At 57.7% G+C, this 19,114-nt stretch overlaps 2 protein-coding genes across 2 annotated transcripts; both read left to right on the top strand.

Moving 5' to 3' along the window:
* Positions 1-1,243: 1,243 nt before the first annotated feature.
* Positions 1,244-14,063, top strand: CERS1 (ceramide synthase 1). The gene is made up of 7 exons (XM_068661762.1): positions 1,244-1,705; positions 9,804-9,963; positions 10,486-10,666; positions 10,944-11,105; positions 11,929-12,076; positions 12,257-12,405; positions 12,825-14,063. Exons 1-7 carry the CDS (start codon positions 1,460-1,462, stop codon positions 12,865-12,867), a joined length of 1,089 nt encoding a protein of 362 aa, XP_068517863.1. The 5' UTR covers positions 1,244-1,459; the 3' UTR covers positions 12,868-14,063.
* An 813-nt stretch (positions 14,064-14,876) lies between these two features.
* On the top strand, positions 14,877-19,071 carry GDF1 (growth differentiation factor 1). Its single transcript, XM_068661761.1, has 2 exons — positions 14,877-15,159; positions 16,060-19,071. Exons 1-2 carry the CDS (start codon positions 14,877-14,879, stop codon positions 16,893-16,895), a joined length of 1,119 nt encoding a protein of 372 aa, XP_068517862.1. The 3' UTR covers positions 16,896-19,071.
* The last annotated feature ends 43 nt before the right edge of the window (positions 19,072-19,114 follow it).

Here is a 19,114-nt window from a genome sequence, read left to right as displayed (position 1 = left end):
TGAGAATAGGGGAACATGTTGTTCAGCCTTCTGAGAGGGATGAATTTGTGTTTTCTCATAGCTGTCCCAGACCAATTAGAGAAGTTCAAGAAAGCTTGAAAGTGAAATGACTCTCCCAGAATGGCTGTGGGCAGAGCAATGACTTCAAATGGCATAAAGCTCATATTTGTCTTCAAGTTAGAATTCCTCAGCTGAGTTTTCTATTTATAAGTGATTATTTTTTCTCTCTCTAGTAGTAAGGATCCCCCAGCTGCAGTCTAGCTGGTCATTTAGGTGCTTTAGGGCACCATTTACCCTTCCTGGCTCACACTGAACATGGCCGTGCTGTTCTAGTGCCTTTGCTCTGCGGTTCCTGTGGTGCCTCAGCAGGAGAGAACATAAGTATCAACATTTCAGGAGGATTTTCACCTTAAACGTGCACTTCTGAGCAATCCAAAGGGTTGACTGTCTGTTCATAACTGTCACTGCACTGCTTTTAAACATACTGATAAGGAAACTCCTCTTCTGTGAACCAGTAACTTGTGCATGCAAGCTGCCTGCCGTTTGGGGGAGGTATTCAAGAAGGTCTGTCGTAGGGGGGTGACCTTTTTTGGAAGAGTTTGCATTTCTTCAGGTGCATCTCGTTATCCCAGAGCCTTCTACTACAGCAGGTGCAGAAGTTTGGTGGCGGTGTGGTGGAAACACCTGCTGGCTTTGCACTGCAGTACTTTGTTGACCTCTGTAAGGAAAGGATAAGTCTTCCTGCTGCTTTTGCAGAGACCTGTAGAAAAGAGAGAGGGCTGGAGAAGTGGGGAAAAAAGCCCTTAAGGAGCAAACATTCAGGATTTTGAACATGGAGGACTGCACAAGCCTGTTGCTGGACATTTCTGAGGCACTGTGGGTAACTTCCAGCTCCCCCAGCGGGTGTACCATGGCACACACAGCTGTTTTCCACTGTCATGTCATTAATTGTCATCTTCGGACACCGAAATGCCACCATTTGTCCCCAGATCTCACAATTGGAGCGACTCCAGCCCATTGTCACGGCTCATCCTTCAAGCGTCTTGCTTTTTTTGTGCAAGAAATTCCCCCATCACCTCCTTCAGCGCGTCTCGGGGCTGCTTCCCAGGCCCTTAATGAACCAGAGCTCCTCTCCTCCATGCTAATTACCACCCCCCTAACGCCTGGGGCTCCTCTCCGTGCTAATTACCACCCCCCCTAATAACCCAGGGCTCCTCTCCGGCCCCACCAGCGGCTCCTCCCGCAGCAGCCGAGCAGCGCAACCCCCCCCCCCCGGGGGGCTGGAAGAAACGAGCGGATCCCGGAGGAGGGGGCCGAGCCTTGCATTGGGGGCGGCTCCTACAGCCCGGTACCGGCGGTGGCGGAGAGGGGGGGGGCAGTCCCCGACTCCCGGAGCTTGCGCGGTGCCTCTGGGCACCGCTGGGCACGGCGGGGCCATGGGCAAGCAGCGTTGAGCGCCATGCAGCAAACGGAGCCGGTGGCCGAGCCGGTGGCCGAGCCTATGCCCGGTTACGGGCAGCTGCTCCGGCTCGGTTATGGCAGCCTGGCCGCAGCCGTGAGGAGCTGCAACGATTGCGGCTGGGAGCTGGCGAGGACGACGTGGGCCGAGAACGCGCACCTGGGCTGGGGCGAGGTGCTGCTCTGCGGGCTCGCTGCCCTCGGCTGGACCGCGCTGCGCCGCGCTGCCGCCCGCCGCCTCTTTCGGGTCGGTCCCTGGGGCGAAGGGTGATGGGGGGGGGGGGCACCGGGGAAAAAGAGAGGAGGAGGAGGAGAGGGGATGGGGAGGGCACCGGGTAGAGCCAGGGGGATGAAGGAGGGTGGTGGGGGGATCGGTTGGTTTCATTCGGGGTTGCATCCTTGGGGGGTGCGTGTTTGGGGAGCTCCCGGCCTGGGTTAAATGCTGGGGGTCTGTTGTATGGGGAGTTTATTCTCAGCCTGGGATTCAATCCTGGGTTCTCTCACTTGGGGAGCTCGTCCTCCCACCCTAGGGTTAAATCTTGGGGGTCCGTTGCATGGGGTGCTTGTCCTCCCAGCCCGGGTTAAATCCTGGGGCCCCCTTGCGTATAGATCTCATCTCACCCTGGGGTTAAATTCTGGGGGTCTGTTGCGTGGGGATTTCATACTCCCACCCTAGGGTTAAATCCCAGGGGTTCATTGCATGGGGAGCTCGTCCTCACACCCTGGGGTTAAAACGGGGGGGGGGGGTCCATTGCACGGGAAGGTCGTCCTCCTGCCCCAGGATGAAATCCTCGGGGTCCGTTGCATGGGGAGTTTATTCTCCCACCCTGGGATTAAATCCCAGGTCCCCTTGCTCGGGGAGCTTGTCCTCCCACATTAGGGTTAAATCCTGGGGATCTATTGCATGGGGAGCTCATCCTCCCACCCTGGGGTTAAATCCTAGGGGACCCTTTGCACAGGGAGCTCGACCCCCTTCATTTAGGGCTGCCTCCTGGGAGGCTCTCTGTATGGGAAACCTCATCCTCTGTCCCCTGGGGCTGTACGCTGTATGGGGGCTGATTCATGAGAGGTCTCACCCCCGTTTTCCCCTATACTCTGGACCAAGCGCCCTCTGCATGGGAGAGCTCTCCCCGTTCCCCAAATAGCGGGGTTGGGGAGGATTTGGGGGTTATTTCTCGCACGCAGCCAGGCCGCACCGGCTGTGCACGGGGGGAAGGAGGGGGCCACGTTCCTGCGTGTCATCTGCGGTTTGCATGAAAAATGTCCTTCCCCGCTTTCCCTCCTGGCGCGACGGCAGCGAGGATGGCGTGGGGATGGCTGTGCTGCAGTGCCGGGCTGACCTTCAGGCATGGGGGATGCAGGAATGCCTGCAGCCAACCCTCACAGCCTCCAAACGGGGTCTGCTGGCTGTTGTCCCCCCTGTTAATACAGCACTGCATAAGGGACGGAGCGAGCAGGACGTCCCCGAGGGCGAGGAGTAGCCCTCTGTAATTTTTTGCTGTGAAAAGCATCCGTAATGAACTGAGACCTCCCCTTTCCCTCCGATGGCTCGGTCCCAGCAGAGGCGATTTCTTCCACGCTGCCTTCTGAGAGATGTGCTGTGCATGCTGCTGGCCATTCCTCCGGCCTGGGGAGGAATTAAAAGCCAAAGTAATGCAGGTGCCGTGCTCTGCAGCTCGTTACTGCGAGGTGACGGAGCACAGGCTGCCCAGAGGGCTTGTGGAGTCTCCTTCTCTGGAGAGCTTCAAACCTGCACATATAAAATCCTGTACAATGTGCTCTGGGTGACCCTGCTTCACCAGATGATGTCTGGAGGTCCCTTCCAACCTCATCCATTCTGTGATTTGGGGATTTTGGTGCAAGTCCCCAGCCCTCAAGAGACGCAGCCCCAGCCGTCCCCTCACCGCCCCATGAGCATGGTGGCACGTGGCCCTGAGGGAGCTGCTCAAGCATGGATCTTTGTGTCTACATGGGTCGGGCCTGGTTCCTTGGGGAAATCCCTTCCTTCAGAGGCTGTTTCACGGATGACAGGGTGCGAGGTGGTTTTCTTCGATTAGAATATCAAGAGTTAGAGCTTTCCTCTCTGCCCTGTGTGCCGCTGAGGCCTGCTGCCGAGGCCTGCCTCTCAAGCAGCTCTGCATCCACCGCTCTGAGTTGCCTTTGCTTGCCGGTAACGTGAGGTGAAGTTTCACCTCCTGCAAAGCTCCAGTCCCAGTCTGGAGCCGTTTGAAGCTGTTGAAGTGGTTTGTAGGCGAGGTGTGAAGTAAAATGTGCTGGCCTTTGACGTGGGGCTGAGTTTCACCTCATTGCCTGCACCCCCATCTGCCTGGGGCTGCTGCTGGGCTGTGCACCGTGCCTGGGACTGCTGGGGTGAAGGAGGCTGGAGGTACCCCTGGGTCTGTCGTAATAAACTTGGAGGCATTTCCTTCGTGCTCCAGTCCCTCCTTGTGGTCAGGTTCGCCTTTACAGAGCAAGAAGTAAGCTGAGTGTGAAAAAACCCCTCAGGAGCCCGCTCGGTGCCCTTGGCGGACACTTGGCAGCAGGCACCATGCTGAGGTGTCTTCCCTCGGAGAAATGGGTCGCGGCTGTAATTGCAGAAGGGCCAGCAGGGCTGAGCAGAGCTGGTTCTTGTGGCTACACCTGCGTGCTGCAGGGATGAGATGCCGAGCGAGCGTGCGATACCATCAGTTTCCTCCCAGCAGCCTAGGTGGAGGGGCAGCAGCAGGGAGAGACGGCTCCGTGTGTGTATGTATTTAGTTATCGACTTGCAGCTTTTCTCAGTTTATTCTGCAGAATTTGCTATGGGAAAAGCTGGAGGTGGTTGTGGCTTTTCTCTTAAAACCTCTGGCAGTTTTTAAGGAATTGGTTTGTATTGCGTGGCCCCTGTACAGGCAGCAGTGCAGTGGGTCATTCAGCAGCAGAGCAAACGGCTTCATCTCTGAGGGAAGGGAAAAGCTGGGAAGAGAAAGTAAAACTTTCTTGTTCAGGCCTGCGAGGGAACTTTTATGATCAGGGCTCTTTGCTTCCCGGTGGAGGCTCAACGAGCATCCCTCCTCCTTTTGAGTCTCCTCACGTTCCCTGCAAGAACTGAAGCACGGTTATAAAACCGAGCCCGCTCAGCGTCCGGAGAATGCAGCCTTCCTGCGCGTTATTTATAAAGGACAGATCTCGCTGCCTGGATCGTGATTCTCGGGCTCTGAAGAGGAAGTGACTCTCACCACAAGACCTTGAAGCGCAAAGTGCACCGTGCTCAGCTCTGGCTGCGAGCACTCCTCTGCGCAACGCGTGCCTCAGAGCCCTGTACCTCTTCCTGTGCTGTCTGTGGCGCCCTAATTTATTTTTATCAGTGGGAACGAAAGGACAGCGGCTGGGCTCCTCGCTCTCATATCGGACCGCAGCTCCGTTTAACCTCCGCCACAAAATCGCATCACCGTTGAGTTGAAGGAGTGGTAAAGGTCGTTCGTGTCACTGGGGGTGTTGGTTAGGATTTGAGAGCGTGTCCTTTTCACCTGTTAAAACTGCTCGGTCTGTGTCTTGCCTTAGACGTGGTTTTCCCGTCATCCTTTGAGCAAAGACAGTTTTTGGCCTGTTGCCTCTTTTTCACAGAATCTTCGCTGGCTGCAAATATGGAAAGGAGTTGTTTTGGTGTAGGAAAGATCCTAAGGAGCTGAGCAAATGCGAATCACCAGATAGGGAGGAGCCCTGCAGTCAGCTGTGATGGGGGCACGGGCATCCTCATGAAGGGCTTAGAGATGTTTCCTTCCCCTCTGAGCTGTGCCCTGGGAGTCCCGTGGGCTTCTGAGAGCACAAACCTGGATAATACTCAGAGCACATCTTGCTGGAGCTGCCGATCACTTCCACATGTGAAGACCAAGCCAGGCCCAAGTAGATGTTCCCTCCTCCTGAAGCTTCCTCGGTTTGTGCCCTGTCCTGCCATGGTTGGTGGCTCAGCTCCGTCAGCTGCTGAAAGCCGCTGTCCTTGGCGTGTTCCCTGAGGAGTTGGGTTAAAAGACACAACTTGAGCATCTCTGCGTCCCCTCCTGCAGGGCAGCTGAGCCAAGCAGTGCTCCCTGCTGCTGGGATTTGAAGCCCCCGTGTCAGATAATCTGTCAGCAGTGAGCAAAATCTGCTCTGAATCAGTTCCCATTCTCTGAATTTGGTGACTGCCACATAGCCCCTCTGTCCCCAACGGCTGCCTGCCTTTTTTCTGCAGTGGGTAAATATTTCCTATTTTTGGCCCAGACACCAGCCAGCTTGCTGGCTTAGCGGTGGTGAAATTTGGAGGACGTTGCGGCGTCCTCTGCAAGGAAAAGCGTTGTGTGAATTGGAGAATGGCCCTGGGAAACAGGGTTTCTAGGTAAGTGATACAGCCTAGTCCCAGGAAGGATGCGACAGCTGAAAAGCAGCGCTCTGTTATCCCACCCAGTGATTTATGTAACTTTTCTCTATCCTATGCTATTGTCAAGACTTTTTTCCAAACCTCAGAAGTGGGCATGTGAGTAGAGGAGAATTCTCCCCCCCCCCCCAAAACCCACCACCCACAGCAAGCTCTGCTGCGAGATGAGGACATGTCCTGCACCCCCGGGGAAGGGCAGCCTGCCCGACAGCTCCCCAGCTCGCCCCGCTGCGCTCTGCCCGGCGTTTGAAGCACGAGCCCTGCAAGCTCAAGGGGAGGAAGCCACAACAATGGCTCTTTTCTTCGCCCAGGGAATGAAGCCGTGCTGCTGCGGCGTCTCGGAGCGGGGGCCGCTTCCCCCGTGCTGCTGTGTCAGCGTGCAGCCATGGGGAGGTTTGTCAGCCCCCGCAGCACCCTCTTGGCAGCTGTGGCAGCTCTCGCCGAGCTCTGCTGTTGCTTTGCTCTCTGAGGGGTGAATTTTACTGCTTGCAGGGGAACCGAGGGAGAAGTGCTGTCCGTTGGCTTGTTGCAGTTCTCCTGGTGCATTTTATTACATGTTTATCCTGGAGGCGTTGACCCGAGGGTGGAGAAACTGAGGCACTGAGAGCTTCAGTGCCTGGTGTAACAGAGCAACAAGAGCCAGGGGGTGACAGCCCTTGGGCCCACAGCCTTCAGGAGGTTTATTTCTTTAGATTTAGCAAGTGGTGATGTTTTCCTGGGCCTTCTGCAGGCTCCGTGCCCCATCCCCGGTGTGTCTGGGGGTGGCAGCAGGTCTGGGAGAAGCAACCAGGTTGGTATGGAGGGGATACGGTCCTTGGGGTCCACCACATCTCTGAGAACCACCACAGAAGGGGCTGTAGCTGGTGGCCGTGGGCAGGTTTTGAATCCGAGCTCTGCTCGCTCGTCATTATCATCTGCATTGAGGAGAGGCTGATGTAGAGCTGCCAGCTCCCTGGGCTGAGGATGCTGCGTGCCAGCCGTTCCTTTGTGTCCCCTTGGGAAACTGGCAGTGCCCAGAAAGCAGACGCAGCGCGGCTGGGATCTGGCCAGGTCCTCGTCTCGAGGCTGGGGAGGGGGCAGAGGCGATGGGAGCAGCCTGGGGATCCGCTCCCTCCGCAACAAGCTTCGATTCATAACCCATCGCTGCGAGCCTGCCAGCTTGCTGGCAGGGCTCCTGCCCCGCCGCGAGAGCTGCTCGTGGATTTAAGGGGATGCTCAGCTTTCCCCTAGCGCCTCGGGCTGCGAAAAGGAAGCCAGCACGTGTTTGCTTTTTGCAGGATTTATTTTATTTTTTTTTATTTGACACTTCAGCAGTGCTGCAGGCAGCGCCGGTTTCGATTCGATTTCTCTTTCCAGCTCCCGCAGGTCGTGAGAGGTGGTGCAGAGGGGGCGGCCACGGCCCCCAAGCCCGCTCCCAGTTCACCTGCAGGTGAATCACAAGCTACTGGTGGTGGAGGTTTGCGTGGGGGTCAGGGCGAGGAGGGGAGAAGGAGAGCTTTTCCGTGAAGCCCCATCATCGCTTGCCAAGAGCTCCGGGCTCTTCCAGCTCTGCTCTTCCCACCGCAGCGCCGTCACCCGTGGCAACAAGCATCCCTCCCTGCAGCATTGCCATGGGAACGGCAGCAGGAGGCATCTCCCACCCCGAGCATCTCCCACCCCGAGCATCTCCCACCCCGAGCATCTCCCACCCCAGGGACAGGGCTTTTTTTTCCCCTAGGTTTTGGTGGCACCTCCCTGCGGGCAGCCCCTTGTCCCCCTGCTGCAGGTCTGGGGGATGTTTCTCTCCAACTTTCCCCAGGGTGGGGAGCTCCACAGAGCCAGCTCCGGGTTTGCTGCCCTGCTGCAATCCCTGCCAACAGCCCCAGCATCCATAAAATGCAGCTTGGCTTGGTGGCGTGTGCCAGCCCCACAGGTGACGGTCCTTTTCTAAGCTCTGCCCACCTTGGGGTAGAAATGCACTGTCCTTCCCTCTTGGCAGGGGGGAACTGAGATGCAGAGAAGCAGCTGAATGACTTGGCTCTGTTTTTGAGGCTGGGACTTAGTTTGATGCATCCTAAACCGAGCCCAGCATCCTAAATCCAGCCCCAGCTGAAGAAGCCAGGAGGGGCAGGGGGCTCCCCAGCTCGCTGCCGTCGCAGTGCCTTGAGCTGTCCCCACAGCCGAGCCGCTTCCGTGCTCCACTTTATGGAGACACAAATAATTCATGCTTTCAGGGCTCGGGACTTTCTGTCTCTGCATTATTCATTCACCCTTCGAGCTTCCTTCTCTTTTTCCTGCCGTGGCTCCTGGTGGAAGAAGCCCTGGCAGTGGCGCGCTCCCGGTCTCACCGTGAGAGCCGTGCTCTGCGTGCCAGCTGCCAGGGGGAGGCCGGAGCTGCCCCTCTGGAGCTGGAGGGGATGTGGGCAGCTTGGCAGAGCGCTGCGGGGCCGGAGCTTCCAGGTCTGAATTTCCCAGCGCTGGTCAGAGCCTAGAACAAAACCCTTTTGGGCTGGGAGCTGGGAGCTTTGAAAAACCTGACACAGAGAGGGGCTAAAAGCCAGGCCGGCCTCTGCCTGGGGACAGCTGGAGCCTTAATATAGCCTTTGAGCATCGAGGAGCCGAGCACTGGCTGCAGAAAGTGCTGACCTGGGGCAGGCTATGGTTACTTTGCAAGCAGTTTGTTTTCAGCTCCAACTTATCTGGTCCCTCCCGCCGGAGCTCTCACCCCGGGGGCCTTGGGGTGTTATCAGCAGCGGCGATCCCCGTGGGACCTTGAGCGAGGCTCCCCGCTGCTGGCCGCTCTGCCGGGGCTGACAGGGCTCTGTCAGTCCGGTGACGAGAAGCAGAAACGGTGCCTGGTGTTGCTCACTTGCCACGGAGAGGGGACGTCAGTCCCTGGAGCTGGGGCTGAGCTTGGGGTGCGCTCGGCGAGCGGCATCGCTCGCACCTCCTGCAGCAGGCACCCCGTTTGGGATGCAGGGCAGCGTTTGCTGCTCCCTTTAGCTCCGAGAGAGCTGATGCTGTGGTGATGCAAAACACGCTGGGGTTTTGCTTTTGCTGTCGCTGACCTCGTGGCCCAGCTCTCGCTGTTGCAGGGAGCCGCGTGGTGCTCATGGTCGGAGTGAGAAAGTTTCATTCTTAATAGCGCCAGCAGGCTGCTCGTCCTCCCGTTTGTCTCTTTGGCCATATTTGGGGAGGCTTCGCCTCCTCTTCCTGAGCCCTGGCTGGTAGGAGGGGTGCTGCAAACCCTGGGGAGAAAAAAAACAGCAGGCTTGCAGTGCTGGTCAGCCAGGAGAGCTGCCAGGGATGAGTGTGGGTAGGTGTGAGCAAGCAAAAGGTGCCCCAACCCTCAGTGCCTTTAAAATCAGCCTCATCTGGTGCTGGTTGACCATGAAGAGGGGTCCTGTGCCGTGCTGGGAAGCAGCAGCAGGAGCCGTGTGTTTGGTTCTCTGCAAAGAGAGCTCACCCAAAGTGCTTCCTCGCTTGAAAGCTTCTTTTCTGGGAGTTGGTGGTGCCACAAAGTCCATGCGCATGGGGCAGCATCGTTACAGCCTCCTCCTCTGGGCTTCCTGATGCAGATGGGGCTCGGTCTGATTGGGTTTGGTATTGACTCGGTTCTCCAAAAGCCAGCTGTGCTCCTGGAGCGAGGGTGGTGGAGCGGTGCCCAGGCTGGGATGCGTGCTGGGGGCTTCCTCCTCCGCCAGGCTCTGCTTTCGCAGCTTCCCCGCGCGGCCAAGGCTGAGCGAGCGGCTCTCTGGCCTTGCCATTCTCCCTGCGGACTCCTCCTAGAGCCTCTTCACCCTCCTTACTCACGCTGCAAAAAAAAAAAAAAAAAGCCAGAAAAAACGGGGCTCGTGTCCCTGGTTTTGCCCTGTCTGGTGGTGGCGCCTTGGGGGTTCCCTGAGTTCTGCCTTGGGCTCGCTGGGGTCCCTCTGCCCTGCATGACGACACTTCTCCCCTCTCCTTGCAGCCCTTCGGTGAGTGGTGCAACTTGCAGCCCAAAGATGCTGCCAAGATGCCCGAGAGTGCCTGGAAGCTGCTTTTCTACACGTTATCCTGGTCGTATGGCACCTACCTGCTCTTCTTCACTGACTACCCCTTCTTCTATGACCCTCCGTCTGTCTTTTATGGTACAGTAAGAAGCAGGGAGAAGCGGGTTTGGATGAGGATGTCCAGGCTGTAGGATAGCTGAGCTGAGTGAGGGAATTGGAATTGGTGGGAGCAAAATTCTCCGACTGAACCCCCCCCCAGATGGCCTTTTCCATGATGCTGCGAGTGCAGAAAGGGCACAAGAGGCTGCCTCCGTTCCTTACAGAGAGTGTCACCTAGTGGCTACTGCAGACAGCAGGGACTGGGATGCCTGCGGCTACGGAGGGGAAAGGATTTGAGCAGTTAAATGAGGAGGGAAGTAAATCAAGGCTTCTGCCCTCTGTCTCGGAGGGGAGCGGGTCATCCTGGGACCAGGATACCCGGGTCCTCCTCCAGCCTTTGCCCCTTTTCCACCAGGGAGGTCCCGAATGGGAGCTGAGGCCACCTGGGGCAGCTCTGGCTGCTGCTTGCTTTTTGCTCTCTGCTCTCCTGTCTCTCTGTGGCTGACGAAGGCTCCGTGCTCGCAGCTCTGGGCTCACCCGGCCGTCTTTGTCCCGCTTCAGGCTGGAAGAAGGGCATGGACGTGCCCACGGACATCGCCATCGCCTACCTGTTGCAGTGCAGCTTCTACGGGCACTCCATCTACGCCACCGTCTACATGGACACGTGGCGCAAGGACTCGGTGGTCATGCTCCTCCACCACGTCGTCACGCTGACCCTCATCGCCTTCTCCTACGCGTTCAGGTGAGGGATGTGGCTGTGACACCGTCCCCCTGCGCTGAACCAGCGCAGCCACGCAGCCTAGGCCGTGATTTTTCCATGTGGCTATGTCCCAGGAGGACTCTTTCTGGGTCAATGAGGATTTTTCCCTCCCTCCTGCTAACCCTGGCTCCGTGTTCCTCCTCGTGAGCCACCACACGGTGCCACAGAATTCAGCCTGGGTTATTCTGGGTGGTGTGCGGTGGGTGCCAACATCGACTCACTGCCCCCACATCTCCCTCCCTGCCCCGCTCTCCCGCAGGTACCACAACGTGGGCATCCTGGTGCTCTTCCTGCACGACGTCAATGACGTCCAGCTGGAGTTCACCAAGCTCAACGTCTACTTCAAGCACCGGGGGGGTGTCTACCATCGCCTCAACGATGTCATCTCCAACGTCGGCTGCCTCACCTTCAGCGTCAGCTGGTGAGTTTGCCTGCCTGCCCAGCCCCGATCCCGCTTCCAGCCGTGTCCCCACCAGCTTTTGCAGCCCCCCTGGTGCTGCAGGGCACAGCCCTGCTGGGTGTGAGTGCCTGGAAACCAGCCGATCCTATAAACTGTTTGGGAAGAGGTTCCCGCAGAGCCTGACCCCATGCTGGGCTTGGAATCCTTCTGTAGTCACTTTGCCGTCTGTCACCACCCAAGTGCCTGTGAAATCTCGCTTGCAGCATGACAAATGACCCCAGGGGAGGAGGAGCTGTTTCCATTTTCCCACTCCTTTGGTTTTAGCAGCGAGAAGCGTTTTTGCAAGGAGCAAATGTCCCAGATTCCAGGCTCGCTGCTCCTCCTGGGGAAAAGCAGGAGAGGAGGATGAAGAACGGGGATGAGTAAGGCAGGTTGTCACTGCTGATGTGTCCCTTTGTCTCCCTCCTCCTCCCCGCAGCTGCTCGGGAAAGCAGGGGCGGCAGCAGGAGCTGTCGATTTGAGGGGGAAGAGAGCAAGGAAGATTTTAGTGATAAAGCCGGGATGCACAGGTCTAAAAAACCCTTCCAGTTTTATTCCCGTCCAGATGAGAAAATCTGCCTCTACCCTGAGAGATGGATCTCTGGTGCCCAGCCTTTTCTGCCCGTGGTAACAGTGCTCTCCCTTCTGTACCTGCCCTTTTGGGGACCCGTGTGAATTCCTGTCCAGAACCAGGCCTTTAAACCCAAATCAGATCCAGACGGAAGGGAGGCTGTGGCTGGAAGAAGCTGCCTGAGGTCCCCGTGGGCCATTAACCCCCCCTCTGCTGCTCCCTGTGCCCCACCAGGTTCTGGTTCCGTCTCTACTGGTTCCCCCTCAAGGTCCTCTACGCCACTTGCCACTCCAGCCTGCAGACGGTGCCCAACATTCCCTTCTACTTCTTCTTCAATGCTCTGCTCCTCGTGCTCACCCTGATGAACATCTACTGGTTCCTGGTGAGTCGGGGGAACTCGGCGACCCTCCGCTGGCTTCTCCCACCTCAGCTGCGGCTGCGTAATGCCGGCTGCCTGCCCGGCCCGGGGTATTTGGGGGGCTGCAGGGCTGGAAAAGCACAGGGATTTGGTGGGACGGCTGCACCCCGCGTGTCGTGGCTGACGGTGTCTCTCCCTCCGCAGTACATCGTCCTCTTCGTGGCCAAGGTGCTGATGGGGCAGATGCAGGAGGTGAACGACGTGCGCGAGTACGACGTGGAGGACAGCAAGAAAACCGCTGTGGCTAAGAAGAAGGAGGGTGGGCTCCAGCTGCCCAGTGCTCTGAAAGAAGGGTGCGTGGGCAGGGGGAGATGCAAACAGCACCTGTGGGTGGAGGGGAAGATGCCCTGGGGTGTCTTTCAAAGTGTGCTGGAAAACAACAAAGTGCCTTGATGCAGAGTTTAAAAATAGGTGCGGGGAGCAGGAGGAACTTTGTCTCCCTGTGACATTGAGGTGTGTCAGTCCAGTTTTGTCCCGTGAATCCTCACCAGACAGGGCTGGCTCTTCACTGAGCAGCATCTGCACCTCGTGCGGTGAGCACGAAGTCTGGCGGGATGCTGGAGCCTGCAGAGCAGGTCTGGCTGAGTGGGAACCAGGCCGAAATTGTCTTCGTGAGCCTGTTAAGGCAGGTCTGAGCTCGGCAGCGATTCGTGAAGGTGAGGGAGGGAGAGTGGGTGCCCAGGCTGATTGTCTGCTCTGCTCTCTTTCACAGGATGCACCTGAAGAACGGACTTGTAAAAGACAAGCGGTTGTAAGAGAAGCGAGGCTGCTGCAGCCTGGGCAGCCTGGCAGGATCTGGGGACTGCCCCAGGGCCCGACACTCAAACCCAGCAAATGAAAGGCACAAGAAGAACTTCATCCCCGATACCCCTGCGTCCCCTGCCTGGAGCTGGGGAAGAGATGCCACTGATGGGAACAGGGCTTGCCCGGGACTGGGCTTCACCCGATGCTGATGTGCTTTCTGTAGCCAGTACGTGCTGGTTCAGTTGAGAGGCTGTGGCTTTGCTGGTCCAGGTAGGATTTGGAGCTGGCTTTAGGTCCCCTGGTGTTTCTTCTGTCGCTCCATCCCCCAGCTATTCTCAGCCCCGTTGTGTTTTCCCATCTTTATTTTTGGTCCCTTCCAACGACCCTGCCTCAGCAGCACTGCAGGGGCTTCGGACCTAGCATCAAACTGGAGAGGGAAACATCCTCTGCTCACTGGCACCACTGTCCCAGGCCAGGGGAGCCCAAAGCCAGCTCTGCTCCAGCTGCCAGCAGGCACTAAGGAGGGGTTTGCAGGGCACCTCTGAGCCTCGCTGACCAGGACGGGTCCCTAACACGGAGCTGTCCCTGTGCACCTCGAGGCTGCAGCACGCAGCAGTTCCCTCGTGCAGGTCTGCCTGGAAACCCAGCCCTAGAGCATTATTCCAGCCTCCTGCCCTCCAGGATGAGGACCAGGACATCTAAATTGCTCAAAAAGCCCCTATAACTCTTACAGTTCCTTAAAAAGCCAGCCCTGAGCACAGCTCGTGCAGGGTCCCTGATGAGGGATCCCCAGACTCCCGCCCAGCGACGTCTGCCCGCTCGAGTGCAGAACAAAAATTCTCAGCTCCCTGCGGTGGTTTTCCAGGCAGCACCAGCCCCGAGCCTTGCAGGATCCCTGAGGCCAGGCTGGGCCACGTGCCTCTTTGCTGGGAAGCCGTCAGGATTTTACTGCCCTCGGTCTGAGCCCGTCCCACTGCTCCCCTCTCGCAGGACCCGTCCCTGCAGTGCCCTGGGAAGCAGAGCTCCCCCCAGCCGGGGACAATAGGCAGGGAAGGGGGATTCAGGGCATCGATTCCAGGGTGGCTAATTGTTGTTTTTTTTTTTGTTTGTTTGTTTTTTCTATTTGGTCTCGCAATGTTGATTCAACTCCAGGCCCATTGTGTGCGCCTCAGGGAAAGTTCCTCAGTAAACAGAAAGCAAAATGTGACTTTGGCTGGATGGAAACTGTGCCAGGCAGGATCCATCACCTCGCTTGTAATTACCCAGCAGTGTTTCGGAGGGCTGCGTCTCGGCGCTCTGGTTCTGTGGCTGGTTGGCAGGAAAGAGGGAATGAAGGAAATCGAATTTCTTAGCGTCGGCTTGCCCAGGCTTCAGGGTTTAACCAGGGAACTCATCGGGCAGCGTTTTGTGTGTGAGTTTGGTCCGGAGGGTCCCCTGCGTGGGGAGCGGGTGCTGAGCGCTGTGTTCTCGTGGGTGTGTAGGTGTGTGAGGCAGGAGGGGAGAGCTTGAAGACGTGGAGTGCTGGAAGTTGTCAGGCTTTAGAGGGAAGCATCAGACGCTGTGATTGAAACGCTGATTTGGAGGAGGCAGCGAGAGGAGACCCCGTGTCTCCCCCTGGCCCTGTGTCTCCCCCTGGACCCGGGTGGGTTGGCCACCAGTTCTGCCCTTCTCCAGGGCCCTGGAGCGGTGCTCGACGTGCTGGCAGCTTTGTGGAGCCCTTTCCCATCACCAGGGGCTTTGTCGTTGGGCCTCGGTGGTGGGGAGACGTGGAAGGGGCTGGGAGCAGAGGGAGGAGGGCAGCCGCCCTCCCACCCCGCAGCCTCAAAGGGTTAACAGGCCCCGGGGAGCCTGGAGGGCTCGCTCCCACCCTCTGCCCAATCCTGGGAATCCCTCTGTGCTAATTGAGCACTAACAAGATCAAAGGCTCCAATCAGGCAATCAACACCCCCCCGGCCCCTGCCTTCAGTGCCCTGCGAGCGGGTCCCCAGCACAGCTCTTTGTCTGCGGGAGGAGAACCGGGATGGGGCCTCTCCCCTCGCCTGCCAGCTTCAGAGCTGGCCTGGCCTGGGCTCTCCTTAGCGTCAGCCTGGGGATGGATTTCAGTTTGCAGGAAAGCTTGCTGTTAAAATCCTTGGGTCTGAGCACCAAGCCCAGCCCCAAAATCCCCGTTCCTGTGCCGTCTGTGCTCTGGCGGATCTTCCAGAAGAGAAAGATGCCTCCTGCAAGCACGGAGCTGGCGGATGGCTGTAGGGTGGAGGAATTTAATGTCCCGGGGAACATCATCCGTGTCCTCGCTGACCAAGGTACAGAACTGCTCTTGTTTGGGTCCTGCCTTTTGGAAACCTCTCTGTGCTCTGGGCTGGGAACGGCTGGGGGAGGACGGGCAGTGGGTTTCCCTGAGGGAAATCCCTGCTGTGGGAGCTCTGGTCCCTGAGGGTGGTGTAGGTAACCGGTTATAGGCTGGAACTGAGGGGGTGAAGCTGTGTAAGGTTCTGTCCTGCGAGTCACCCAGCGCAGTTGGAGCTGTGGGTTTGATCCTAGGTGACCAGTTTGGCCCATGGTGGGGCTCTGGGTGCAGCGATGAGAACTGGGGTCACACCTGCACCCCGGGTGGAGGCGGGATGGATGCTCAGCCATTTGTCCTTTCTCCCCTTCTCCTCCTTGTCCTCATGCCTCCGGCTGCCATCTGGCCACTTCAGCCCGTGGCTTCCCTGAGCCATTCCCAGTTACGTGGGAAGTGATCGGGGTCCTCCAGGCCTCGAGACGCCACCGAGCTCTTGCGAGTCCAGGTTTCCAGTGGAGATCTAGGGCTGGCTGCAGCTTTCCCACTCCCATCACTTTGCTGCTATCTGCCCTCCTTCCCCCTGCACCCCAAACACCCAGCGCCCACAAGAACCCCCCTGTCCTGGGGGCGAGATATGTACCGCTGAGGAAAAATAATGCCCCGAGGTGTCAAGTAGCTTCTAGAGGAGTGTTGGTGCCCTGCCTGCGAGGGTGTGGAGCCAGCAGGGAGAGACAGAGCCGTGCTGGTGTGGCTGTACCACCTTGGTGCCACAGGCTCAGGGCTGTGCCGTGGGGCTGAGAGCCCCCAGTGCTGCAGTTCTGCCATCCTGATCCAGGAGATCGGAGCTGTGGGAGGCTGATCCTGCCCAGCGTAACGGAGCTCAGCCACCGCCACCTCTTAATTTCTCCTTCTTTGTCAGGCCACTTCATTCACAGCGGGCAGCCCCAGCCGTCGCTGTGCCTGCAGAAGCGTCTGTACTTTAATCTCTCCGTGCTGGAGGAGGGCGAGCGCTTGACAATGGCTCAGCTGGAGATCAAATTCAGCCACAACTCCTACCACGCATCCAGCCAGGGGCAGGTTTTTGAGCTGAGGCTCTACCAAGCCCCCCGGCTGCCTCTGCGGGGGACGCCGTCCCCCGAGCCCAGCCGCATGCTGCTGGTGGAGCAGTCCTTCGCCCGGCTGCACAAGTCTCTGCTCTTCAACCTGAGCGGGGTGGCGAAGGACTGGAGAACTCACAGCAGGAATCTGGGCCTGATCCTGGAGATCTCAGCGAGCGGCGGAGGCGGGGAAGCAGCCGGGGCGAGCGGGGGGCCGCAGAGCCTCTGCGCCAGCATCGACTCCTTCCTGGATACCTCCCTCCTGGTGGTGAGCCTCAGCCAGCAGCAGTGCCGGGCCTCCAGGAGGAGGAGAAGTGCTTACAACATCCCCGTCACGCCGAGCAACCTCTGCAAGCCCAGGCGGCTTTACATCAGCTTCAGCGACGTCGGCTGGGAGAACTGGATCATCGCCCCGCAGGGCTACATGGCCAACTACTGCCTGGGTGAGTGCCCCTTCCCCCTGACGGCCGAGCTCAACAGCACCAACCACGCCATCCTGCAGACCATGGTGCACTCGCTGGACCCCGAGGGGACTCCCCAGCCCTGCTGCGTCCCCGTCAGGCTGTCCCCGATCTCCATCCTCTATTACGACAACGACGACAACGTGGTGCTGAGGCACTACGAGGACATGGTGGTGGATGAGTGTGGCTGCCGGTAGCGGGAGCGGCTGCGTGGGTGCGCGCCGTGGGGTGGGGGTCCCGGGTGAAACGGTGAACGGTTGATGGAATAAACCCACGTGCGCTAAATCCCCGCTGTGCTGGTGTTTAGGGAGTTTCCCTTGGGACGGGGAGTGTCAGAGCTCCCTCCCCTCTGCCCTGCCTCCTTCGGGTGTAGCCGGGGGGGAGGTTGGGCACAGAGGGATCGTTTTGGGGTTGTGCTTTAGTGACAGCTTGTGCTTGGCCCTGCACGCCACGCAGCCAGAGCCAGCAGATGGCTATGGGATGATGACCAAGGCCCTGGGTGTCCGGTTGTCTGTTCTTTGTGGGCGATGGTGGCACCAGGTTGTGAATCCCGGCCCCCTCTTGTGCCTGGCAGAGCAGCCAGGGAGGCACCCGCACGGCTCAGCAGCAGCCGGGCTTGTGCTTTTTCAGCTTTTGGGCTAAATGCTGCAGCTTCTTGCGGTGTAAAATAGAAATGACCTAGTTGATGACGTGATGCTGACGCGTCCCTGCTGCCCCGCGGCTGGGTTAGGCTGCAGGATTGTTAGGTTTGGGGATAAAGGGGGGCAGTGGTGCTGAGCGCCCGCAGGGTGCTGTGACGTGTTTTGGCTGAGGGCTGGGTGAAGCAGGGGCAGCCGCACTGCGAGGTGAAGGGGAGCAGGGGGAGGCGGTGGCATCCCGGTCCTTTTCGGGGTGTCTCAGCGGTTCCTTCAGCTCCTGGGCAAGGCGCTGAGAGCAGGATCCCTGCTGGTGGCTGCAGAACCAGCCTGAAAAGCAGCCAGAGCCTGGTGGCACCCGGCAGCAGCTTTGCACACCGCAGCAGTGTTACAGCCCTCATAATTCAGGCACCACATTGATGTGCTTAATGCAGTTTTGGGGTTCCTTTTGTTTAGTTTTTTTATTTGGTGATTCTTTTGTTTGGCTTTTTAAGGACGTGAGGCCCAGCCTGCAGCTGCTGGCTGTGGTCCCCAGTCCGTTGCAGTAGTGTGGGTGTGCTCCTGAGGCTGTGTAACGCCGTTAACAAAGCCAGCAGCCCCGTGTCGGGTGAGACCCAGCTTTGCACCGTCCCCTCTGAGCAACGGTGACCACTGAGGAGTTGCGGCTTTGCTTCCCCCTTTCCCTACGTGGGCTGTAAAGTCAGAGCAGCTGCACTGTAACGCCCAGGGCAGAGCTTTGGGGCTGCGCCCTGTGGGGTTACACAGGCAGCGTGTGCTGAGGCAGCACCAACACTTCCCCAGGGGCTTGCCCAGCCCACCTGCAGCTTTGCTTCGTTTTTTTTTTTGGGGGGGTGGAGTGGGGACACACAAGGAATCTGAGTTAGACTTGAAGTTTTTTTTTTTAATTTTAATTTTTTAATATGAGCCTGATGGTGTAGCATGGATTTTTTTTTTTTAATTATTCTTTTTGGTACCTCCGTTGTATTGTCTTCAAGGTCCGATGAAGTATTACCAGGCTAAGCTGGGCCTTCTCCCTCCTGGGAAGCACTGAAGGTTTAACCACTGTTTAGTTAGCAGAGGAAACATCCTCCCACCCTGTGACAGTGTTTTTGAACACACCTGAAACACGTAGCTGAAGACCAAGACTGGAGTAGGTTGATATGTTAGTACTGTACCATGCTAACACTTTGTTGTCCAAGCACATTTCTCAACTTCCCCACAGCCGAGCAGCAAGCACCAGGGTCAGCCCAGCCCCTGAACCAGAGCTTCATGGATAGCAAGGTCAGGCACTTACATGTTTTAAGGGGTTAAAGTTCCTTCACTTGCTCTACTAAAGCAAGCAGGAACCATTTCTTCCCAATGTGAGATGGGCAGGGTTCATGCAAAACAAGGTTTTTTGTATTTGTGCTAAGGAACAGAAGAGCTCAGCTGCCAGAGCCAGGCTGAGTGTTGATATAAGTTACCTGTAAGTGCCACGAGAAGGGGAAGCACAAGGTAGGAGACCTTCAGGCTGGACTTGTCCCCTCCTGAACCAGCGCTTTGTCACTGCTGCAGTTCCCCCCCTGCACAGGGGTACAGGGTTGTAATGTTTGCATTTGAGCCAGAGGAGGGAAGGGAGGTAGGAAACTTAGAGTTTTCACAGTTCATTTGCTTACCCATGTACGCTGTGCCCACACCCCACTTTTGTACTAGTCTGTGTTTAAAAAAAAGTAATAAACTTGAAGTTTATACAATCAGACTAAGTTTTAATGAATGTTGCATGGTTTCATCATTGAAAGTTA

This window comes from Anas acuta, chromosome 26 (assembly GCF_963932015.1).
Source record: "Anas acuta chromosome 26, bAnaAcu1.1, whole genome shotgun sequence".
In the NCBI taxonomy this organism is placed as follows: domain Eukaryota; kingdom Metazoa; phylum Chordata; class Aves; order Anseriformes; family Anatidae; genus Anas; species Anas acuta.
This window is presented reverse-complemented; position numbering and strand designations above follow the sequence as displayed.

Coding starts and splice junctions, on each gene's coding strand:
- CERS1 (XM_068661762.1), top strand. CDS start 1,460: ATGCAGCAAACGGAGCCGGTGGCCGAGCCGGTGGCCGAGCCTATGCCC. Junction 11,106..11,928: donor CTCACCTTCAGCGTCAGCTG/GTGAGTTTGCCT, acceptor GTGCCCCACCAG/GTTCTGGTTCCGTCTCTACT. Junction 12,406..12,824: donor CCCAGTGCTCTGAAAGAAGG/GTGCGTGGGCAG, acceptor TCTCTTTCACAG/GATGCACCTGAAGAACGGAC.
- GDF1 (XM_068661761.1), top strand. CDS start 14,877: ATGGGGCCTCTCCCCTCGCCTGCCAGCTTCAGAGCTGGCCTGGCCTGG. Junction 15,160..16,059: donor CCGTGTCCTCGCTGACCAAG/GTACAGAACTGC, acceptor CTTCTTTGTCAG/GCCACTTCATTCACAGCGGG.